This window comes from Nerophis lumbriciformis, linkage group LG06, assembly GCF_033978685.3.
Source record: "Nerophis lumbriciformis linkage group LG06, RoL_Nlum_v2.1, whole genome shotgun sequence".
Classification (NCBI taxonomy): Eukaryota; Metazoa; Chordata; class Actinopteri; order Syngnathiformes; family Syngnathidae; genus Nerophis; species Nerophis lumbriciformis.
The window spans coordinates 53,582,410-53,609,319 of record NC_084553.2 but is presented as its reverse complement, the minus strand read 5'-3'; the positions used below and the strand labels follow the sequence as shown (position 1 = coordinate 53,609,319).

At 40.6% G+C, this 26,910-nt stretch overlaps 1 protein-coding gene across 8 annotated transcripts in view; it reads right to left on the bottom strand.

Annotated features, from left to right (window-relative positions):
- Nucleotides 1-26,910, bottom strand: part of chd9 (chromodomain helicase DNA binding protein 9) — a 254,829-nt gene that overhangs the window by 174,289 nt on the left and 53,630 nt on the right. The window contains exon 1 of one of the 8 annotated variants that reach the window (XM_061964548.2): nucleotides 831-896. The exons of 6 other annotated variants lie outside the window; for them this stretch is intronic. Coding sequence is in view for 1 of the 2 variants with exons in the window: in XM_061964546.2 (XP_061820530.2) it covers nucleotides 835-867 (33 nt within the window). In the remaining variant the exon portion in view is untranslated. Of the gene's footprint in view, nucleotides 1-830; nucleotides 897-26,910 lie in introns of those variants that run through there. One more of the 8 variants, XM_061964546.2, reaches the window with a different exon arrangement.

The window sequence follows — 26,910 nt, the reverse complement described above, 5'->3', positions numbered from 1 at the left end:
GGTAATTAAAGAGTTGGACAATATCGGAATATCGGCAAAAAGCCATTATCGGACATCCCTAATGTTTAATATAAACAGTGTGCTTTATAACAATTATGGAGGTTTGTGTCATGTTTGAAACCATATTAAAACAAACAAAAAAAAAATTTCCCCTCACCTTTTTCCATTTTTCATACATTTTAGAAAAAGCTCCAGAGAGCCACTAGGGCGGCGCTAAAGAGCCGCATGCGGCTTTAGAGCCGCGGGTTGCCGGTATAGTGCAAGAATAAAGGCAGTTTGAGTCTTGGAAGAAAAAAAAGAAAAAAAGTTTCAAGGAGATAATGACTTCCCGTAGTCTCAAACTTAAATGCTGTCGTTGCAAATCAGTAACCAGCGAGCTTTGGGTTGGTTGGAAAGTGTTTGTCTTAGTTGATTACCCTTGTTTTCTAAAGGTTTGATGTCTGAACATTCTCACCTTTCAGTGAAGCAACACATGGTTATAAACCGCGCACACACAAGGACAACAAGGTCATTCTCTCACTTCTTTTGTCCGGGGCTAAAACTTTCAGATTTTTTTTTTTTTTTTTTCTCCCCTCCGGTAACTCTTTAGAAGCCGGGCAGAACGTGGTATTAGGACTTGGGTTCTCTACCGAACTTCGGGTCAAACTAAGTTCAGCAAAAGTTGCCTCGCTTTTACATTCCAGCCTCGCACAAATTCCACATTGTTTCAAACGGACATTCTCTCTCTTTTTCAACACACAACAGTTTGCCGCTTTGCTTCCGTAAAGAAGGAAGCGGACAGCAAAAAGGACAGGACGAGGAGAGAAACTGGAAAAAAAAATAATTCCGACCTACGGTGCTGCTAGGGTTGAGGCCGTCTTCCCACATGCTCCGCACACTCTCACTCAAAGTACAGCTCACCCCTCCCCTATTCTCCCCACGGCTCCTCCCCCTTCTGGCTCCTCCCTTTCCGCCCAATTGCCCGTCTTCCTGTTTACCTCTGACCCCCTGCTTGGCTCCCCCTCCCCCGCAGCCTTCCTTATCTGTCCGGCCTCCCAGTAGAGGAGCCGAGTGCAAACAGGCAGACAAGTTGACAGAGCGAGGGCGGGGGGGGGGGTTGGAGTGTGATCCACGCAGCCTATCAGCATGGTGGCCACAGAAGCAGCAGGTTTCCACGGGTTGTGTGCGGCCGTGTGAAATAGCTGCGTGCTGTGTGGCTCATGTGGGCGGTGGTGGCGGGGGCCGGCGCTGGGTGTCGCCTTTCAGTGGGCTGGTGACGACTCGTTTCAGAGTTATATAAACCTCGGGAAGGTCGGCTATGGCGTGACGCGGGAAAGGAGGGGGGGAGGGCCCCGGCGTGCGTGCGCACACTCTGCCTCGCTTACCCACAGGGCGAGGTAGAGCAGGGTGAGTGGCGGCACTTAGACGGATAAAAAAAAAAAAAAAAAGAGTGTGTGCGGTGTATCCGTATTAGGGGCAGAGGTGGGTAGAGTAGCCAGAAATTGTACTCAAGTAAGAGTACTGTTACTTTACAGATTTATTACTCAAGTAAAAGTAAGGAGTAGTCACCCAAATATTTACTTGAGTAAAAGTAAAAAGTATGTTGTGAAAAAACTACTCAAGTACTGAGTAACTGATGAGTAACATACACACTCATATCATATATATATATATACACAGGTAAAAGCCAGTAAATTAGAATATTTTGAAAAACTTGATTTATTTCAGTAATTGCATTCAAAAGGTGTAACTTGTACATTATATTTATTCATTGCACACAGACTGATGCATTCAAATGTTTATTTCATTTAATTTTGATGATTTGAAGTGGCAACAAATGAAAATCCAAAATTCCGTGTGTCACAAAATTAGAATATTACTTAAGGCTAATACAAAAAAGGGATTTTTAGAAATGTTGGCCAACTGAAAAGTATGAAAATGAAAAATATGAGCATGTACAATACTCAATACTTGGTTGGAGCTCCTTTTGCCTCAATTACTGCGTTAATGCGGCGTGGCATGGAGTCGATGAGTTTCTGGCACTGCTCAGGTGTTATGAGAGCCCAGGTTGCTCTGATAGTGGCCTTCAACTCTTCTGCGTTTTTGGGTCTGGCATTCTGCATCTTCCTTTTCACAATACCCCACAGATTTTCTATGGGGCTAAGGTCAGGGGAGTTGGCGGGCCAATTTAGAACAGAAATACCATGGTCCGTAAACCAGGCACGGGTAGATTTTGCGCTGTGTGCAGGCGCCAAGTCCTGTTGGAACTTGAAATCTCCATCTCCATAGAGCAGGTCAGCAGCAGGAAGCATGAAGTGCTCTAAAACTTGCTGGTAGACGGCTGCGTTGACCCTGGATCTCAGGAAACAGAGTGGACCGACAACAGCAGATGACATGGCACCCCAAACCATCACCCAACCATGCAAATTTTGCATTTCCTTTGGAAATCGAGGTCCCAGAGTCTGGAGGAAGACAGGAGAGGCACAGGATCCACGTTGCCTGAAGTCTAGTGTAAAGTTTCCACCATCAGTGATGGTTTGGGGTGCCATGTCATCTGCTGGTGTCGGTCAACTCTGTTTCCTGAGATCCAGGGTCAACGCAGCCGTCTACCAGCAAGTTTTAGAGCACTTCATGCTTCCTGCTGCTGACCTGCTCTATGGAGATGGAGATTTCAAGTTCCAACAGGACTTGGCGCCTGCACACAGCGCAAAATCTACCCGTGCCTGGTTTACGGACCATGGTATTTCTGTTCTAAATTGGCCCGCCAACTCCCCTGACCTTAGCCCCATAGAAAATCTGTGGGGTATTGTGAAAAGGAAGATGCAGAATGCCAGACCCAAAAACGCAGAAGAGTTGAAGGCCACTATCAGAGCAACCTGGGCTCTCATAACACCTGAGCAGTGCCAGAAACTCATCGACTCCATGCCACGCCGCATTAACACAGTAATTGAGGCAAAAGGAGCTCCAACCAAGTATTGAGTATTGTACATGCTCATATTTTTCATTTTCATACTTTTCAGTTGGCCAACATTTCTAAAAATCTCTTTTTTGTATTAGCCTTAAGTAATATTCTAATTTTGTGACACACGGAATTTTGGATTTTCATTTGTTGCCACTTCAAATCATCAAAATTAAATGAAATAAACATTTGAATGCATCAGTCTGTGTGCAATGAATACATATAATGTACAAGTTACACCTTTTGAATGCAATTACTGAAATAAATCAAGTTTTTCAAAATATTCTAATTTACTGGCTTTTACCTGTATATATATACATATATACATACATATACATTGATATATACAGTATATCATTTATATGTATTTATTTTGCTGTTTTTGTTTACATGTTGAAGGTGTTTTAATGAATATACATGCATGTTTAACATATAGATTCCTTTCTTTCATGAAGACTAGAATATAAGTTGGTGTATTACCTGATTCTGATGACTTGCGTTGATTGTAATCAGACAGTAGTGATGATAACGTCCACGTTTTCAAATGGAGGAGAAGAAAAGTTCCTCCTTTCTGTCTAATACCACATGAAAGTGGTGGGTTTTTAGCATCTTAATTGTCCAGCTTCCATATTCGTTTTTATACACTTTACAAGAAATATATTGGCGTCAAACTCCGTAGCTTGCTAGCTTGTTTGCGCTGGCTTTCGGAGACTCTTATTTTGAAAGCGCAGGCGCGATGGAGCGGCACTTTTATTGTGAAGACAGGAACGTCCTCATGTGCGGTCAGTCTTGAGGCTTTTGACGGTACGGTTGAAATAAAACAAGTATCTTTTTTCCTTCACACTTTTGATTGATTGATTGGAACTTTTATTATTAGATTGCACAGTACAGTACATATTCCGTACAATTGACCACTAAATGGTAACACCCCAATAAGTTTTTCAACTTGTTTAAGTCAGGTCATGTGACCACCTGGCTCTGTTTGATTGGTCCAACGTCACCAGTGACTGCATCTGATTGGTGGAACGAAGTGCAACGTCACCAGTAAGGCAGGCACTATGAAGGTCTGTCTGACAGACCAAAACAAACAAAGCGTGCATTAACAGATCGATAAAAATTAGTAGCGAGTAGCGAGCTGAATGTAGATAAAAGTAGCGGAGTAAAAGTAGCGGAGTAAAAGTAGCGTTCCTTCTCTATAAATATACTTAAGTAAAAGTAAAAGTATGTTGCATTAAAACTACTCTTAGAAGTACAATTTATCCCAAAAGTTACTTAAGTAGATGTAACGGAGTAAATGTAGTGCGTTACTACCCACCTCTGATTAGGGGTGTGGGAAAAAATCGATTCGAATTCAAATCGCGATTCTCACGTTGTACGATTCAGTATCGATTCTCATTTTTCAAAAATCTATGTTTTTTTTATTTATTTATTTATTAGAGGACCCTATTGAATTTCTAGCGTTTTATTATTATACCGCAGCCTCTTTGAGCTGTAGTTTGACCCCCTTAACATGCTTCAAAACTCACCAAATTGGACACACACATCAGGACTGGCGGTAATTGCGATCTAATAAAAAAAAAAAACTCAAAATTGCGCTCTAGCGCCCCCTAGGAAGAAAACAGAGACAAAACTGCCTCTAAGTCCCAGTAGGAATGTCGTAGAGACATGAAACAAAAACCTCTATGTAGGTCTCACTTAGACCTAGATTTCATACACTGACAACCCCCCAGCAAAAATCAACAGCAAGTTTGCAATTCCCCCTACAAAACAAAAGTTGTGTAAAAACAGTCACCATTTTTCAAACATTATGTCCTCTGAGCGCGTTTGTCGTGTCGGCTTCAAATTAGCACAGGAGAGAGATTGCACCTTTCTGATTAAAAGTTGATGAAAGAGTTTTAATTAGTGCTCCGGTTTGGATTTCATGAGCCCTCAAAGTCGGTCCCGTCCATCGCTGCTTGCAGCTTTAATTTATTTATTTTTTAAATTTGTATTAATCAATCCAACAAAATAATACACAGCAATACCATAACAATACAATCCAATTACAAAACCAAACCTGACCCAGCAACACTCAGAACTGCGATAAACAGAGCAATTGAGAGGAGACACAAACACGACACAGAACAATCCAAAAGTAGTGAAACAAAAATGAATATTATCAACAACAGTATCAATATTAGTAACAATTTCAACATAGCAGTGATTAAAAATCCCTCATTGACATTATCATTAGACATTTATTAAAAAATAATAATAAAAAAAGAACAATAGTGTCACAGTTATGTGACACTATTGTGTTATATGTGTTTTATGTTGCACGATTGCGCCAAGTAAAATTCCTAGTTTGTGAACCCGTTCTCAAACAATGGCAATAAAAACTCTTCTGATTCTGATTCAGTGGCTTACACTTGCATCCCATCTCATAAGCTTGACAACACACTGTGTCCAATATTTTCACAAAGATAAAATAAGTCATATTTTTGGTTCATTTAATAGTTAAAACAAATTTACATTATTGCAATCAGTTGGTAAAACATTGTCCTTTGTACGATTCAGTATCGATTCTCATTTTTCAAAAACCGATTTTTATTTTTATTTATTTATTTATTAATTATTTTTTTAAATTTGTATTAATCAATCCAACAAAATAATACACAGCAATACCATAACACTGCAATCCAATTCCAAAACCAAACCCGACCCAGCAACACTCAGAACTGCAATAAACAGAGCAATTGAGAGGAGACACAAACACCACACAGAACAATCCCAAAAGTAGTGGAACAAAAATGAATATTATCAACAACAGTATCAATATTAGTAACAATTTCAACATAGCAGTGATTAAAAATCCCTCATTGACATTATCATTAAACATTTATAAAAAAAAAAGAACAAAAGTGTCACAGTGGCTTACACTTGCATCGCATCTCATAAGCTTGACAACACACTGTCCAATATTTTCACAAAGATAAAATAAGTCATATTTTTGGTTCATTTAATAGTTAAAACAAATTTACATTATTGCAATCAGTTGATAAAACATTGTCCTTTACAATTATAAAAGCTTTTTACAAAAATCTACTACTCTGCTTGCATGTCAGCAGACTGGGGTAGATCCTGCTGAAATCCTATGTATTGAATGAATAGAGAATTGTTTTGAATCGGAAAAATATCATTTTTGAATCGAGAATCGCGTTGAATCGAAAATATCGATTTATAATCGAATCGTGACCCCAAGAATCGATATTGAATCGAATCGTGGGACACCCAAAGATTCGCAGCCCTAATCCGTATAGCAATATTGCGTGCTGTAAGTCTGATACTGTACATTCAAATCCACAACTGCATCCTACTTATTTCAAGATACACCAAATGAGGGTACAGCAATGTTAATATATATATATATATATATATATATATATATATATATATATATATATATATATATATATATATATATAGTATATATATATATATATATATACACACATATATACATATACACACAGATATACACACATATACTGTATATATACACATAAATACATACACACACATATATATATATATATACACACACATATATATACACATACATATATACACAAACATATATATATACCGTATATATATACATGTATATGCACACATATATATATATATATATGTGTGTGTGTGTATACACACACATATATATATATGTATGTGTGTATATATATATAGATATATATATACATATATATATACATATATATATATATATATATATATATATATATATATATATATATATTAACAGTGTTTTAAAGAGAGAGGAAAGATCTGTTTTGAATGCGTGCCGTGTCATGTTTTCGCCCGGGGCAATCATCAGCTATTTAATTAACGGGATCACCTCCAAATACAACTAGTAAAAATAAATATAGATGGATGATGATACAAGACACAAAAAATGTGACTTTATAACCCTGCTTGCACATGTTTTGTCACTATATGCACTATTATCTGAGGAAGTACTATTATCCAGATCACTTTAAACAGGAAAATACAATTACAGTAAGTAATGTTGTACAAACCCCGTTTCCATATACGTTGGGAAATTGTGTTAGATGTAAATATAAACGGAATACAATTATTTGCAAATCATTTTCAACCCATATTCAGTTGAATATGCTACAAAGACAACATATTTGATGTTCAAACTGATAAACCTTTTTTTTTTTTTTTTTTGCAAATAATCATTAACTTTAGAATTTGATGCCAGCAACACGTGACAAAGAAGTTGGGAAAGGTGGCAATAAATACTGATAAAGTTGAATAATGCTCATCAAACACTTATTTGGAACATCCCACAGGTGAACAGGCAAATTGGGAACAGGTGGGTGTCATGATTGGGTATAAAAGTAGATTCCATGAAATGCTCAGTCATTCACAAACAAGGATGGGGCGAGGGTCACTACTTTGTCAACAAATGTGTGAGCAAATTGTTGAACAGTTTAAGAAAAACCTTTCTCAACCAGCTATTGCAAGGAATTTAGGGATTTCACCATCTACGGTCCGTAATATCATCAAGGGGTTCAGAGAATCTGGAGAAATCACTGCACGCAAGCAGTTAAGCCTGTGACCTTCGATCCCTCAGGCTGTACTGCATCAACAAGCGACATCAGTGTGTAAAGGATATCACCACATGGGCTCAGGAACACTTCAGAAACCCACTGTCAGTAACTACAGTTGGTCGCTACTAGGGCTGAAACGACGCGTCGACATAGTCGACGTCATCGGTTACGTAAATACGTCGAGGACGTTTTTGTTCGTCGACGCGTCGCATATTTACGTCACACTACCGTCATGGCGGAGCGCAAAGCAGACGATGCGATCTGTGCGAGCGAGGGGAAAAAAGCACGCCAAAAGTCGTCAAAAGTGTGGGAGTATTTCAATAAACGGCCTAAGAAGAAACGCTACTTTTACTCCGCTACTTTTATCTACATTCAGCTCGCTACTCGCTACTAATTTTTATCGATCTGTTAATGCACGCTTTGTTTGTTTTGGTCTGTCAGACAGACCTTCATAGTGCCTGCCTTACTGGTGACGTTTCACTTCGTTCCACCAATCAGATGCAGTCACTGGTGACGTTGGACCAATCAAACAGAGCAAGGGGTCACATGACCTGACTGGCTCCGAGCTAACTTCGGGTGTTACCATTTAGTGGTCAATTGTACGGAATATGTACTGTACTGTGCAATCTACTAATACAAGTTCCAATCAATCAATCAAAAGTGTGAAGGAAAAAAGACCCTTTTTTTATTTCAACCGTAAAGACTGACTGCACAGTTCCTGTCTTCACAATAAAAGTCCCGCTCCATCGCGCCTGCGCTTTCAAAATAAGAGTCTCCGAAAGCCAGCGCAAACAAGCTAGCAAGCTACGGAGTTTGCCGCCAATGTATTTCTTGTAAAGGGTATAAAAACGAATATGGAAGGTGGACAAATAAGATGCCAAATAACAACCACTTTCATGTGGTATTAGACAGAAAGGAGGAACTTTTTTTCTCCTCCATTTGAAAACGTGGACGTTACCAGCACTGCTTCCTGATTACAATCAATGCAAGTCATCAGAATCAGGTAATACACCAACTTATATTCTTGTCTTCATGAAAGAAAGGAATCTATATGTTAAACATGCATGTATATTCATTAAAACACCTTTAACATGTAAACAAAAACGGCAAAATAAATAAATATAAATTATATACTGTATATATCAATGTATGTATATATATATGTGTGTGTGTGTGTGTGTGTGTGTGTATATATACACATATATATATATATATATATATATATATATATATATATATATATATATATATATATATATATACACATATATATATATATATATATATATGATATGTGTGTGTATGTTACTCAGTACTTGAGTAGTTTTTTCACAACATACTTTTTACTTTTACTCAAGTAAATATTTGGGTGACTACTCCTTACTTTTACTTGAGTAATAAATCTCTAAAGTAACAGTACTCTTACTTGAGTACAATTTCTGGCTACTCTACCCACCTCTGCTAATAATGTTGTTGTATGCACACTGTGTCGAGCGGAAATGGCCTATCATAGCAGCACAACGGCAGTGTTCTTGCCATCACCATCAACTAGTCAATCGTCCGCGTGAGTATACGTTGTCATCATTACACAAAAACATGAATGTGTCATTTGTATCTGCGTTGTAAATTCATAAACTAAAGCACCGTTTCGCTCTGAGAGGAGCGTTTGGCGTGCCTGTTCAGTGTTTACAAAGACGCGCTCCTCTTTAACGCTAACGTTAATTAGTTGTGCAAATACCTTTTACAACATTAACAATTACGTATACTATGTACAAACGAACAATTAACTTTCACTTTAATCATACTATCATTGTTGTGTTATTAAGCAAAATAAGCAAAAGTTTTACTTTTGTTGAAATGTTTACACTGTTGTTACAGAATATTTCGTTTTGCACTTTTTTGTATTGGATGTTTATCTTTATTTTTGCACATTTTAGCAAATAAGCAATACTTTTACTTTTGTTGAAATGTTTACACTGTTGTTACAGAATATTTCCGTTTTGCACTTTTTTTAATTGGATGTTTATCTTTATTTTTGCACATTTTAAAGCAAAATAAGCAATACTTTTACTTTTGAAATGCTTATACTATTGCAGAATATTAAGATTTGCACTGGATGTTTACTTTTATATTTGCACATTAAAAGCAAATAAGCTACTTTTAATTTTGTTAAATGTTTACATTGTTACAGAATATTTTGTCATGTTGTTGTCAATGTTGACTGAGTGGCCATACTTTTTTTTTTGTAAAGAAAAGCCATGCCTTTTGAAAAAACTGGCCTACATTTATTTTTTCATCTTCATTTTAAATTAAAAAAAAAATCGGTAAAAGGAAAAATAATCTATAGATTAATCGAAAAAAATAATCTATAGATTAACCGATTAATCGAAAAAATAATCTATAGATTAATCGATAGAAAAATAATCGTTAGCTGCAGCCTTAGTCGCTACATCTGTAAGTGCAAGTTAAAACTCTCCTATGCAAGGCGAAAACTGTTTATCAACAACACCCAGAAACGCCGTTGGCTTCGCTGGGCCTGAGCTCATCTAAGATGGACTGATACAAAGTGGAAAAGTGTTCTGTGGTCTGACGAGTCCACATTTCAAATTGTTTTTGGAAACTGTGGACGTCGTGTCCTCCGGACCAAAGAGGAAAAGAACCATCCGGATTGTTTTAGGCGCAAAGTTGAAAAGCCAGCATCTGTGATGATATGGGGGTGTATTAGTGCCCAAGACATGGGTAACTTACACATCTGTGAAGGCGCCATTAATGCTGAAAGGTACATACAGGTTTTGGAGCAACATATGTTGCCATCCAAGCAACGTTACCATGGACGCCCCTGCTTATTTCAGCAAGACAATGCCAAGCCACGTGTTACATCAACGTGGCTTCATAGTAAAAGAGTGCGGGTACTAGACTGGCCTGCCTGTAGTCTAGACCTGTCTCCCATTGCAAATGTGTGGCGCATTATGAAGCCTAAAATACCACAACGGAGAACCCCGGACTGTTGAACAACTTAAGCTGTACATCAAGCAAGAATGGGAAATAATTCCACCTGAGAAGCTTAAAAAATGTGTCTCCTCAGTTCCCAAACATTTACTGAGTGTTGTTAAAAGGAAAGGCCATGTAACAGAGTGGTGAACATGCCCTTTCCCAACTACTTTGGTACGTGTTGCAGCCATGCAATTCTAAGTTAATTATTATTTGCAAAAAAAAAATAAAGTCTATGAGTTTGAACATCAAATATCTTGTCTTTGTAGTGCATTCAATTGAATATGGGTTGAAAAGGATTTGCAAATCATTGTATTCCGTTTATATTTACATCTAACACAATTTCCCAACTCATATGGAAACGGGGTTCATAGTTTTTTTTAACTACTGACTTAGTTTTGCTCAAACAATTGTATGTTAGAAAATAAAATAACGAACTAGTTTGAATATTGTGCTGATATTGTTTAACTGTCATTAGCACTGACCATAAATACATTAAAATATTTACAGTTAGTAATTGGTATTGGTATTAGTATCGGCTAATCTCACTCATGGACGATCCGTATAAGTATCGGCAGCATTAACACCTTGACCAGAACATCCCTACTTTTCGGAGCTTTTCACACGCTTTGCACGTGTGACTGCATGGCCAGCCATGCCGGGCCCTGGCTCGTCTCCGTCGACTGGGCAAGAGGAAAGAAAGTGTACTGAAATGGAGAGGAGGTCGGAGCAAAACATGCTGCCAAACTTTTGAGTGTTCAGTGGGGTCAAGCACACTTTGAAAAGCCTTGAGTAGGACTTTAGTGTTGGGAGTCCAAAATGTTTGCATAAGCAATTGTCAGAATATAGTCGAGCAATAATAGTAGTAGCATCTTCATCAAGACGTGTGATGTTCACACTGCAGTTCAATTTTGAAATTTTTGCCCGTATGGGACGTGTACATGATTTTTTTCATGTCAATGTGAATAGTACAATTAGTATGTGGATATAAATCAGGTACCGTATTTTCCGCACTATAAGGCGCACCTAAAAACCACAAATTTTCTCAAAAGCTGACAGTGCGCCTTATAACCCGGTGCGCTTTATACATGGATAAATATTAAGATTCATTTTCATAAAGTTTCGGTCTCGTAACTACGGTAAACAGCCGCCATCTTTTTTCCCGGTAGAACAGGAAGCGCTTCTTCTTCTACGCAAGCAACCGCCAAGGTAAGCACCCGCCCCCATAGAACAGGAAGCGCTTCTTCTTCTACTGTAAGCAACCACCCGCCCGCGTAGAAGAAGAAAAAGTGCGCGGATATTACCGTACTTCATTTCCTTTGTGTGTTTACATCTGTAAAGACCACAAAATGGCTCCTACTAAACGACAGGGATCCGGTTCATGAAAAGACGCAATCTCTCCATCCGCACACGGATTACTATTTCACAGCAACTGATATTCCTGTGAACCGCACTGTGGATACAACGGGAGCACGTACGGTGAATATTCGCACCACAGGGAATGAGAAGTCATCCTTCACTGTGGTTCTAGCTTGCCATGCTAATGGCCAGAAACTTCCACCTATGGTGATAATCAAAAGGAAGACCTTGCCAAAAGAGACCTTTCCAGCCGGCGTCATCATAAAAGCTAACTCGAAGGGATGGATGAAGAAAAGATGAGCGAGTGGTTAAGGTAAGTTTAAGTTTACGCGAAGAGGCCGGGTGGCTTTTTTCACGCAGCTTCGTCCATGTTGATATAGGATTCCATGCGCGCCCACATCACGCTGGTTTTAATATATTATTAAAGTTTGACTGACCTATTTGACTGTTTTTTTGACATTCCTTTAGCGCAGTTAGATGCGGCTTACAACACGGGGCGGCTTATAGGTGGACAAAGTTTTGAAATATGCCGTTCATTGAAGGCGCGGCTTATAACCCAGGGCGCCTTATGGTGCGGAAAATACGGTAAGTATCCTATGCAACTGCAGTCTGAACTATCAGGTTGCGTTCATCCGACCTATATGTCCTCAAAAATCGATGCTTTGTCATCTTCTGTGCAAAATAATTACAGGGTTTCCCCTTGATGTATTTAATTGGGGTGTGTGCCAAGGCTTCATATTAGCCGCCATACCTAACAAAATAAAATACCGTATTTTCCCGACCATAGGGCGCACCGGATTATAAGGCGCACTGCCAATGAGCGGGTCTAGTCAGGTCTATTGTCATACAAAAGGCGCATTAAAGGACTCATATTATTACTATTTTTTTCTACATTGAAAACACTTCCTTGTGGTCTACATAACATGTAATGGTGGTTCTTTGGTCAAAATGTTGCATGGATTATGTTTTACAGATCATCTTCAAGTCGCTTTCTGACAGTCGCTTCAGGATGCGCCGTTTTGTGGGCGGTCTTATTTACGTGGCTCACCTTCGGCAACGTCTTCTCCCCGTCATATTTGTTGTAGCGGTGTAGCGTGCAAGGACGGGAGTGGAAGAAGTGTCAAAAGATGGAGCTAACTGTTTTAATGACATTCAGACTTTACTTAAATCAATAACGGAGCAGCATCTCCTCATCCGTAAATGTGTCCCGTGAAAACCATCCGACCGGAACTCTCTAATAACTACAGTTCCTTGGGTGAATAATGTAAACTCACTACACCGGTATGTTTTAGCGCTTTCATGGCGAGTTTACTGACAGATATAAGTAAGAACTTTATACTACTTTATATTAGAAATGGCAACAGCTGAGAATGAATGTCCCATAACAAGAAGATAGAGAAAAAGAAGAAACTTATTGACTACGGTGTTGGCACGGACTGCAAAGGCAGATGTGCACAAATTTTCAGGACTAATGCAGATCCCAAATACAGATCAGCAGGTACCAGAAGGTAAGAAAAGTTGCTTTTCAATAATATTGCGAAACAAACGCCAGAAAATATGTCTTACCTTATACACACACCATAATAATACTGGTATGTTGAAGCACAGTACAATCCATCAAGCCGTGCAGCTTCATAGCTTACCAAAGTCGTAATAAAACAATTTGATGGATCTTTGAGTGTCGTGTGTAATGTTCTATATTTTCAATGAAACATAAACATTTTGTTTACTTAAGTCATATTGCAGCCTACACTTATCTCTTATGTGTGACTGCCATCATATCGCAGTCTACACGTATCTCTTATGTGTGACTTCCATCATATTGCAGTCTACACGTATCTCTCATGTGTGACTTCCATCATATTGCAGTCTACACGTATCTCTTATGTGTGACTGCCATCTACTGGCCACACTTATCATTTCACCATGTATGTTATAAGGCGCACTGTCGAGTTTTGAGAAAATCTAAGGATTTTAAGTGCGCCATATAGTCAGAAAAAAACGGTAATACAATGCACAGTAACGTCCAGAAGAAAACAAAGTCTGACGCTTTATTTTTTTTTTAGCTTTTATTGCCAATTTTATGCTAACAACAGGCCCAGTTCCAACAAGTATTTCCTCCATGCACATACCTCCGTGCTTCACTTTTAGAAACACAATAACACTTTTCATTCTCCGCCAACAAGGTGTGTTCACAGACCAAAAATTGACATCGTAACACACCAACATACACATTAACACCAGCAGGTATTTACAGTATGAATGGCTATATATTTTAATGGCGCACTATTGACTAATTTGGCCGGAAAATTATTTGATCACCGGAACAGTGGTCCCTAAACCGAATGTTGTGATGCCGTAATATACGCACAGGGTTGTCTGGAGCAATGGCAGCGTACTCTAGTATATTTGAGATATAGCCGCGAACGGCGATCTTCACAATTTAGGATGACATTGGCGGCTTTTTATGAGAGAAAGGCACCCAGCAACGCAGTGTGACATCAGGCTCTCTGCAGCTCGAGTCACTTTTTGTCACAGACATGGAGCGACAGAAGTAAAGAGTTTCTAAACACAAGTACAGTCTTCTATAAAACCATAAATAGAGGATCAATTTGTTGCCAGTTATTTTTCTTAAAGAGAATGTGACTAAAAAGATTAGAGAAACCGCTTAAAAAAAATAAAAAATTCAACAAAGGACATTTTACAGTAAGTAGCAACAATTCGAACAAAACAATATTATGTAAGATTTTTTTTAATACCATACCTAATATTAACATATTTGTTTTAAACTTATATTCAAATTTGTTTGCCTTTTTAAAAAATATATGCATCATAGAAAATCATGCAATGCCATTGTGGAGGGGGGTGTGGCCTGCGGGCCTGCAGGAGTGGGAGTTGGAGTTGGAGGAGAGTTGGAGCGAGAGCGAGAGTGACAGACACAGACCTTGTGCTGAAAAGCAAACTAATGGAGAACGCTGAAAATAAACCAGCATCAAACCCTGAGACCTGGGCTCTCATGTCGGTGATTGGTGGTCTGGAGAACCCACTGGGGGGCAACCTCCACAGTCATATTGACCACGCGCCTAACCACACCCCCACCGCCACGGGTATTTTGGCAATGTAGGGGAAACCCTGAATTAGGAAATGTTGACTCCGGTTGCACAAAATCTTTGAAATTGCCACAAATGTTCCAGGAACGAAACCCACTAGAATTGTAGCCATGTTTTACAACACACAAAACCAGTGAAGTTGGCACGTTGTGTAAATTGTAAATAAAAACAGAATACAATGATTTGCAAATCCTTTTCAACCTATATTCAATTGAATAGACTGCAAAGACAAGATATTTAAAGTTCAAAATGAGAAACTTTGTTATTTTTTGCAAATATTAGCTCATTTGGAATTTGATGCCTGCAACATGTTTCAAAAAAGCTGGCACAAGTGGCAAAAAAGACTGAGAAAGTTGAGGAACGCTAGTCAAACACTTATTTGGAACATCCCACAGGTGAACAGGCTAATTGGGAACAGACGGGTGCCATGATTGGGTATAAAAGCAGCTTCCATGAAATGCTCAGTCATTCACAAACAAGGATGGGGCGAGCGTCATTACTTTGTGAACAAATGCGTGAGCAAATTGTCGAACAGTTTAAGAACAACATTTCTCAATGCGCTATTGCAAGGAATTTAGGGAGTCCATAATATCATCAAAAGGTTCAGAGAATCTGGAGAAATCACTGCACGTAAGCGGCAAGCCCGTGACGTTCGATTCCTCACTTACTACATGAAAAAGCGACGTCAGTGTGTAAAGGATATCACCACATGGGCTCAGGAACACTTCAGAAAACCACTGTCAGTTACTAGTTGGTCGCTACATCTGTAAGTGCAAGTTAAAACTCTATTACACAAAGCGAAAGCCATTTATCAACAACACCCACAAACGCTGGGCCCGAGCTCATCTAAGATGGACTGATGCAAAGTGGAAAAGTGTTCTGTGGTCTGACAAGTCCACATTAGCAAAAACAAAATAAAGTTTCTCAGTTCGAACATTAAATATCTTGTCTTTACAGTGTATTCAATTGAATATAAGTTGAAAGGGATTTGCAAATCCTTGTATTCTGTTTTTATTTACGATTTACACAACGTGCCAACTTCACTAATTTAGGGTTTTGAACATAAACAAGGCTGTAGCATATGATGTCCTGACATCATTACACTTTTTTGTAAGACGGACAACATAAAAAGATACAATTTAAGAAAAAAAATCCAGATTAAGCATCACAATCTGCAGTGTGAATTTAGTCCAAGGCACGTCACGATTCGATTATGATTCGGGATGCTACGTTCGTTTGTTCAGAATTGCTGTATCGGCACACTGTTAGGCAGCCCGTTGTTTTCTCTTTCCATTTCAGTAGCTAAAAGATGTTTGCTGGCACGACGCCCTGCCACTCCTTATATTGCTTGCGTAGTTTCCTCTCAGACCAGTGGTCCTCAGTTTTTTCACCAAGTACCACTTTAGAAAACACTTGGCTTAGGTACCACCAACATTAAAATACAGTCACATAGTAGGCCTAACTATTCCTTTAAAACAAAGCAGAGTTTTTTTAACAAGTTTATTCAGTATTTTTGGCTACTCGAAATTCACTGACTTACAAGTGCCCGACAAAGACTGGAGAGTCACTGACTCACAGGTGCTCGCTAAAGACTGGAGATTCATTGACTCAAAGGTACCCAACAAAGACTGAAGATTCACTGACTCAAAGGTGCCCGACAAAGACTGGAGAGTCACTGACTCCAAGGTGCTCAACAAAGACTGGAGATTCACTGACTCCAAGGTGCTCAACAAAGACTGGAGATTTACTGACTCCAAGGTGCTCAACAAAGACTGGAGATTCACTGACTCCAAGGTGCCCGACAAAGACTGGAGATTCACTGACCCCAAGGTGCTCGACAAAGACTGGAGATTCACTGACTCAAACATGCTCGACAAAGACTGGAGATTAACTGACTCAAAAGTGCTCAACAAAGACTTGAGATACACTGACTCCAAGGTGCTCAACAAAGACTGGAGATTCACTGACTCCAAGGTGCTTGACAACGACTCGAGATTCACTGACTCCAAGGTGCCCGACAAAGACTGGAGATTCACTGACTCCAAGGTGCCCGACAAAGACTGGAGACTCACTGACTCCAAGGTGCCCGACAAAGACTGGAGATTCACTGACTCCAAGGTGCTCGACAAAGACTGGAGATTCACTGACTCAAACATGCTCGTCAAAGACTGGAGATTAACTGACTCAAAAGTGCTCGACAACGACTGGAGATTCACTGACTCAAAGGTGCTCGACAACGACTGGAGATTCACTGACTCCAAGGTGCTCAACAAAGACTGGAGATTCACTGACTCAGAGGTGCCTGACAAAGACTCGAGATTCACTGACTCCAAGGTGCCCGACAAAGACTGGATATTCACTGACCCCAAGGTGCTCGACAAAGACTGGAGATTCACTGACTCAAACATGCTCGACAAAGACCGGAGATTAACTGACTCAAAAGTGCTCAACAAAGACTTGAGATACACTGACTCCAAGGTGCTCAACAAAGACTGGAGATTCACTGACTCCAAGGTGCTCGACAAAGACTGGAGATTCACTGACTCCAAGGTGCTCAACAACGACTGGAGATTCACTGACTCCAAGGTGCTCAACAAAGACTGGAGATTTACTGACTCCAAGGTGCTCAACAAAGACTGGAGATTCACTGACTCCAAGGTGCCCGACAAAGACTGGAGATTCACTGACCCCAAGGTGCTCGACAAAGACTGGAGATTCACTGACTCAAACATGCTCGACAAAGACTGGAGATTAACGGACTCAAAAGTGCTCGACAACGACTGGAGATTCACTGACTCCAAGGTGCTCAACAAAGACTGGAGATTCACTGACTCCAAGGTGCTCAACAAAGACTGGGGATTCACTGACTCCAAGGTGCCCGACAAAGACTGGAGATTCACTGACTCCAAGGTGCTCGACAAAGACTGGAGATTCACTGACTCAAACATGCTCGACAAAGACCGGAGATTAACTGACTCAAAAGTGCTCGACAAAGACTCGAGATACACTGACTCCAAGGTGCTCAACAAAGACTGGAGATTCACTGACTCCAAGGTGCTCAACAAAGACTGGAGATTCACTGACTCCAAGGTGCTCAACAAAGACTGGGGATTCACTGACTCCAAGGTGCCCGACAAAGACTGGAGATTCACTGACTCCAAGGTGCTCGACAAAGACTGGAGATTCACTGACTCAAACATGCTCGACAAAGACCGGAGATTAACTGACTCAAAAGTGCTCGACAAAGACTCGAGATACACTGACTCCAAGGTGCTCAACAAAGACTCGAGATTCACTGACTCCAAGGTGCCCGACAAAGACTGGAGATTCACTGACTCCAAGGTGCTTGACAACGACTGGAGATTCACTGACTCCAAGGTACTCGACAACGACTGGAGATTCACTGATTCCAAGGTGCCCGACAAAGACTGGAGACTCACTGACTCCAAGGTGCCCGACAAAGACTGGAGATTCACTGACTCCAAGGTGCTCGACAAAGACTGGAGATTCACTGACTCAAACATGCTCGACAAAGACCGGAGATTAACTGACTCAAAAGTGCTCGACAACGACTGGAGATTCACTGACTCAAAAGTGCTCGACAACGACTGGAGATTCACTGACTCAAAGGTGCTCGACAACAACTGGTGACTCACTGACTCCAAGGTGCCCGACAAAGACTGGAGATTCACTGACTCCGAGGTGTCCGACAAAGACTGGAAATTCACTGACTCCAAGGTGCTCGACAAAGACTGGAGATTCACTGACTCAAACATGCTCGACAAAGACTGGAGATTAACTGACTCAAAAGTGCTCGACAACGACTGGAGATTCACTGACTCCAAGGTGCTCAACAAAGACTGGAGATTTACTGACTCCAAGGTGCTCAACAAAGACTGGAGATTCACTGACTCCAAGGTGCCCGACAAAGACTGGAGATTCACTGACCCCAAGGTGCTCGACAAAGACTGGAGATTCACTGACTCAAACATGCTCGACAAAGACCGGAGATTAACTGACTCAAAAGTGCTCGACAACGACTGGAGATTCACTGACTCAAAGGTGCTCGACAACGACTGGTGACTCACTGACTCCAAGGTGCCCGACAAAGACTGGAGATTCACTGACTCCAAGGTGCCCGACAAAGACTGGAGATTCACTGACTCCGAGGTGTCCGACAAAGACTGGAAATTCACTGACTCCAAGGTGCTCGACAAAGACTGGATATTCACTGACTCCGAGGTGCTCGACAAAGACTGGAGATTCACTGACTCAAACATGCTCGACAAAGACTGGAGATTAACGGACTCAAAAGTGCTCGACAACGACTGGAGATTCACTGACTCCAAGGTGCTCAACAAAGACTGGAGATTCACTGACTCCAAGGTGCTCAACAAAGACTGGAGATTCACTGACTCCAAGGTGCTTGACAACGACTGGAGATTCACTGACTCCAAGGTGCTCGACAACGACTGGAGATTCACTGATTCCAAGGTGCCCGACAAAGACTGGAGACTCACTGACTCCAAGGTGCCCGACAAAGACTGGAGATTCACTGACTCCAAGGTGCTCGACAAAGACTGGAGATTCACTGACTCAAACATGCTCGACAAAGACTGGAGATTAACTGACTCAAAAGTGCTCGACAACGACTGGAGATTCACTGACTCAAAGGTGCTCGACAACGACTGGTGACTCACTGACTCCAAGGTGCCCGACAAAGACTGGAGATTCACTGACTCCAAGGTGCCCGACAAAGACTGGAGATTCACTGACTCCAAGGTGCTCAACAAAGACTGGAGATTCACTGACTCCAAGGTGCTTGACAACGACTGGAGATTCACTGACTCCAAGGTGCTCGACAACGACTGGAGATTCACTGATTCCAAGGTGCCCGACAAAGACTGGAGAGTCACTGACTCACAGGTGCTCGCTAAAGACTGGAGATTCATTGACTCAAAGGTACCCGACAAAGACTGAAGATTCACTGACTCAAAGGTGCCCGACAAAGACTGGAGATTCACTGACTCCAAGGTGCTCAACAAAGACTGGAGATTCACTGACTCCAAGGTGCTCAACAACGACTGGAGATTCACTGACTCCAAGGTGCTCGACAACGACTGGAGATTCACTGACTCCAAGGTGCCCGACAAAGACTGGAGATTCACTGACTCCAAGGTGCCCGACAAAGACTGGAGATTCACTGACTCAAAAGTGCTCGACAACGACTGGAGATTCACTGACTCAAAGGTGCTCGACAACGACTGGTGACTCACTGACTCCAAGGTGCCCGACAAAGACTGGAGATTCACTGACTCCGAGGTGTCCGACAAAGACTGGAAATTCACTGACTCCAAGGTGCTCGACAAAGACTGGATATTCACTGACTCCGAGGTGCTCGACAAAGACTGGAGATTCACTGACTCAGAGGTGACTGACAAAGACTCGAGATTAACTAACCCACAAGTGTCCGACAAAGACTGGAGATTCACATAACATTACACACAGTTTGAGCAGTAACACTGTGTTTGAATTTAGAAAAATAAAACCAAGTGATTCTTTGGCATATTACTGCCTTATATGACTTGAGTGCTAAGGCAATCTCAAGAGCTCCATCTGCCCGGGTTTGAAGTCAGAGTTATCCTTCTCTTAGTGGGTTTTACAGCTCTCCAGCCCGATCGGCTCGTCCGCGATCCTCCTCTACCAGAGAGGCCGAAAACTAGCTATCCTACAGCACTGATCTCCCTGCCACGTTAGCGACGGCTGAAGACCGTCTGAGCCGGAATATTCACATTGTTGTGACGCGAAGGTGCAATTACAGACTTCGCTCCCGCCCCAGAGACGCACAAGGCAAACCTGGGGTTGTGAGCTCGGCACACCCCTAATCTTTGTAGATATTATAAGAATATATATTTGACAACTAAATCATGCAAACTGCATAAAACCACCGCGTCTTTGCTGTAATCCAAGCATGGCTCCTAGCAACGTTCCCTCTAAGGTGCGCACCTGCGCAATTGCGCACTGCTCACACGTCCTCTGCACACAGCAAATCTATGCCGCGCAAAAAATCAAATCCCACTTTAAACAAAATAAACAAATCGTTTGTTTTGTATGATTTTGCAATGCAACTGCGAGTAACAGGTGACAAAATGCGGCCACAACAGATAAAACAATGTTTGTCAACACTTAAATTATTGTAATGTCTGCGGAGAATGGAGACACTTAAAGGAGGACAGGAATTCCATCGGTCCCTTTATTTAGCGAAATTGTTTGTCGGCCGTAACCACACCAAAACAACGTGTAAAATACTTTTATCTAGCAAAACTGGTTATTGTCTACCGTACAAACCAAGCCAAAAGCAACTCTTTGTCATCAACAGCAGCCGCTTGCTCTCTCTCTCTCACCTGCACCAACACATACACTATGGCAATTAGCCACTGGTGCGTTTATGGCCACACAAAAAGTTGGACAACTCCAACACTACACGTAAAGTGTAAATATCAGGTCGTTTTACTATGACTCCTCAATCAGTGTGCTTATTTTACTGTCATTTGTTAAGAATTGTATTTTTTGGATATTAATCATGAAATGATGTTACAGGACTACATAATTGCTAATAAAAATATTTATTTTACGGACAGAAAGTTAATAAACACTTCATCTCATGCAACATGTGAATGTTTTACGGGGAACTAAATGTGATCTCTGAAAGGGTTACCCAATCTTTCCAAAGCAGGACCCCCATTTAGGCATAAAATACTATGGCATAGCTGATTAAAAAAAAAAACAATATCTAAGTGGGCCAAATCACATATATTAGAAAATAATCTCTTGAAATTGACTAGTCACTTGATTATAATAATAAGACATTTAAATTGTTATGTCAGGTTTGAGACAAATGTGCTGCTGGTATGGCCACAGTGTGCACGTCTGTATTCCACTGAATGCTCAGGGTGTTTGTGCGTTTGCTCACACACATGAAAAATTAGAGGGAACATTGGACACGTTATCCACTATATCCCATGTTTGTGCTACAGCCCACATCTCATTGTGCTAAATGCGAATATTTCAAGGGGAACAAATATTGATCTCTGAAGGGGTGCAAGTCTTAAATTATTTGACAGCAACCCCCAAGACATACAACAACAGCTCCTGAAAACTTTTTTTTAAATTTCCATTCAGATTCATTATTCATTTAGATTAGAAAATAGTATAATGGAAATAACTGCTGTTATTTGATTAATAAAACATTGAACTTGTTATGATGTCAGCTTTGGTACAGGTGTGATGCTGGGGTGGCGACAGTGTGCATGTCTGATGTTGCTCACATGTCGTCCAAGGAATGCGCAGGGAGTTTGAGCGTTTGCTCAGACACATGAAAAATTAGAGGGAACATCGGCCCCAAGTGATATAGTGATAAAACCACGGCAAATTTCCTAATGGTTAGTGTTATCGCATCCAATTTTAATTAATGAAACCGGGATTGATCAACGCACTTTGAAAAACTCAGTAATTTCCTAGAGAAGCATTTAGCGCACTAATCGCTGGCTAGCTGTTTCAAAGATTTTAGTGGTATGTATAAGAACTTTTTTTTTTAGCACATTCAACCAGAGGTGGGGAAAATAATCGATTTTTAGATGCATCGCAATTCGAACATGGACGATTATAAAATTGATCAGTAAAAGTCAATAATTGATAATGGATTTATCTATTGTGAATAAAGTCACGCAGACAGTTCTAAAATGTGTCTGACTGCCATGAGCCACCTCGCAGAGAGGTCTGACCAGCTCCTTTATTTTAGGGCTCTAGTGTTCCAGTTTTGCATACATTTCCATTAATTTAATAAATGTGGGAATTAATTTAACTGTTCCTTATTACAAATGCACTGTTTAAGTGATAAAGACTTATTTAATGAAACGAAGACAAATCTGCATCAATAATCGATTTTTAATCGCATTGTAACTCCTGAATCGTAATCGAATTGTGAGGTGCCCAAAGATTCCCACCTCTACATTCAACAATACTGTGATAATAATGATAACAGAATTTGTTGTTCACTATGACCGTGATATGACATTTGTATATCATTACGTCCTTAGCCCCTAGTGACAACACTCACATTTTCAGAAGACTTTGCTACGTTTACCGTATTTATTTTTCGGACTATAAGGCTGCACTTAAAATCATTTAATTTTCTCAAAAATCGACAGTGCGCTTTATAACCCCGTGAGCCTAGTGCACGGCATAACTCTGGTTGTGCTTACCGACCTCGAAGCAATTTTATTTGGTACAAGGTGTAATGATAAGTGCGATATGTAGATGGCAGTCATACATAAGAGATACGTGTAGACTGCAATATGATGGCAGTAAACAACACCAAAACTTTAAACGTTCCATTGAAAATATAGAACATTACCCACGGCACTCAAAAATCTGTCAAAATGTTTTTAGTACGACTTTGGTAAGCTATGAAGCCGCACCGCTTGATGGATTGTCGGCGCATTAAACATACGAGTATTATTATGGTGTGTGTATAAGGACTGCAAAATGGCACCTATTAGCAGACATATTAACTGGCAGTTTTATGCATAACCAACTTTTCTTACCTTCTGGTACCTGCTGATGTGTATTTGGGATCTGCATAAGTCCTGAAAATGTGCGTGTGTCTGCAATTGTAGTCCGTGACGACACCATAGTCATAAGCTGGGACATTCATCTTCCGCTGTTGCCATTTCTAAATATAAAGTAGTGTAAAGTTCTTACTTATATCTGTCAGTAGACTAGCTATCAAAGCACTAAAAACTGTAGTGAGTTTACATTATTCACCCACGGAACTTTAGTTATTAGAGGGTTCCGGTCAGACGGTTTTTCACGGGACACATTTCCGGCGTTGATGTTGCATCATTGAGCCACGGATGAGAAGATTTTGCTCTGTTATTGATTGAAGTAAAGTCTGAATGTCATTAAAACAGTTAGCTCCATCTTTTGACATTTATTCCACTCCCGTCCTTGCACTCTACACCGCTACAACAAAGATGACGGGGAGAAGACGCTGCCGAAGGTGAGCCACTTAGGTAAGACTGCCCACAAAACGGCGTGTCCTGAAGAGACACTCAGAAAGCTACTTGAAGCTGATCTGTAAAACATAATCTATGCAACATTTTGACCAAAGAACCACCATCACATGTTATGTAGACCACAAGATAGTGAAAATAATCATAATATGACCCCTTTAATGCACCTTATAATCAGGTGCGACTTTTCTATGTATGAAAAAAGACATGAATAGACCCACTCATCGCCCTATGGTCCGAAAAATACGATAAACTACATTCTCAGGACGCAGACTGGCCAATAATCACAGAACAGGCTATGCCCGGAGGGCCGACACTTTCCTTGCGCAGCTCAATGAAATTGTTACATGACACTAATATGTAACATTGCTATTCAGAAGGCTAATTGTGGTTAAGTAATTATGGTTGTGCTTAGGTCAGAGGTGTGCTTGGGTGCTTTTGTTTCCCTCAAAATACAAATGTGAATTACAAAAACTTTTCACGGATCTAGCAAGAGTGATAGCATGTTGGCTAAAGGTGTTCCAAAATGTACATTATTGCCTGCTTAAAGGGGAACATTATCACCAGACCTATGTAAGCGTCAATATATACCTTGATGTTGCAGAAAAAAGACCATATATTTTTTTTAACCGATTTCCGAACTCTAAATGGGTGAATTTTGGCGAATTAAACGCCTTTCTAATATTCGCTCTCGGAGCGATGACGTCACAACGTGGCGTCACATCGGGAAGCAATCCGCCATTTTCTCAAACACCGAGTCAAATCAGCTCTGTTATTTTCCGTTTTTTCGACTGTTTTCCGTACCTTGGAGACATCATGCCTCGTCGGTGTGTTGTCGGAGGGTGTAACAACACGAACAGGGACGGGATTCAAGTTGCACCAGTGGCCCAAAGATGCGAAAGTGGCAAGAAATTGGACGTTTGTTCCGCACACTTTACCGACGAAAGCTATGCTACGACAGAGATGGCAAGAATGTGTGGATATCCTGCGACACTCAAAGCAGATGCATTTCCAACGATAAAGTCAAAGAAATCTTCCGCCAGACCCCCATTGAATCCGCCGGAGTGTGTGAGCAATTCAGGGACAAAGGACCTCGGTAGCACGGCAAGCAATGGCGGCAGTTTGTTCCCGCAGACGAGCGAGCTAAACCCCCTGGATGTCTTGGCTCACACCGTCCCGAAGATGATCAAGAGAAGAATATCGACCCTAGCTTCCCTGGCCTGCTGACATGAGGGTATGTCTACAGAATATATTAATTGATGAAAATTGGGCTGTCTGCACTCTCAAAGTGCATGTTGTTGCCAAATGTATTTCATATGCTGTAAACCTAGTTCATAGTTGTTAGTTTCCTTTAATGCCAAACAAACACATACCAATCGTTGGTTAGAAGGCGATCGCCGAATTCGTCCTCGCTTTCTCCCGTGTCGCTGGCTGTCGTGTCGTTTTCGTTGGTTTCGCTTGCATACGGTTCAAACCGATATGGCTCAATAGCTTCAGTTTCTTCTTCAATTTCGTTTTCGCTACCTGCCTCCACACTACAACCATCCGTTTCAATACATGCGTAATCTGTTGAATCGCTTAAGCCGCTGAAATCCGAGTCTGAATCCGAGCTAATGTCGCTATAGCTTGCTGTTCTTTCCGCCATGTTTGTTTGTGTTGGCATCACTATGTGACGTCACAGGAAAATGGACGGGTGTATATAACGATGGTTAAAATCAGGCATTTTGAAGCTTTTTTTAGGGATATTGCGTGATGGGTCAAATTATGAAAAAAACTTCGAAAAATATAATAAGCCACTGGGAACTGATTTTTAATGGTTTTAACAATTCTGAAATTGTGATAATGTTCCCCTTTAAACATTTTGAATGCCAAACTAGCATACAATCATACCGAGTTCTCTTGTCCATCTTCCGGTCGCTAAACCCCACAGAGCTCCTGGAGCTCCTGACAAAAAGGACACACTGGATGTGTCCGTTACAATAAAGTTCAACTGCACAAATTGGTGAGTGAATAATAAATAATTATTTTAGTGAGCGACCGGAGAAAATATAAACACATTCTAATATGAGGTTCAGGTAGAACAAGTTGTTTGCAAACCTCAATTCATACGAACGGTAGGGCCGGGCGATAAAACGGTATCAATACAGTCGTGGTCAAAAGTTTACATACACTTGTAAAGAACATGATGTCATGGCCGTCTTGAGTTTCCAATAATTTCTACAACTCTTATTTTTTGTTATAGAGTGATTGGAGCACATACTTGTTCACAAAAAACATTCACGAAGTTTGGTTCTTTTATGAATTTATTATGGGTCTACTGAAAATGTGACCAAATCTGCTGGGTCAAAAGTATACATACTCGTCTTGTCTCGTCTAAAGCTATCTGCTGATCACACGGACAAAGATAAAACCTTCTTAAGGAGAGTTCTGTGGTCAGATGAAACAAAAAATTAAGCTATTTGGCCACAATATCCAGCAATATGTTTGGAGGAGAAAAGTTGAGGCCTTTAATCCCAGGAACACCACGCCTACCGTCAAGTAATGGTGGTGGTAGTATTATGCTCTGTGCCTGTTTTTCTGCCAATGGAACTGGTGCTTTACAGAGAGTAAATGGGACAATGAAAAAGGAGGATTACCTCCAAATTCTTCAGGACAACCTAAAATCATCAGCCCGGAGGTTGGGTCTTGGGCGCAGTTGGGTGTTCCAACAGGACAATGACCCCAAACTAGGGATGTCCCGATCCAGGTTTTTGCACTTCCGATCCGATACCGATATTGTTTTTGCACTTCCGATCCGATACCGATACTGACCGATACCGATA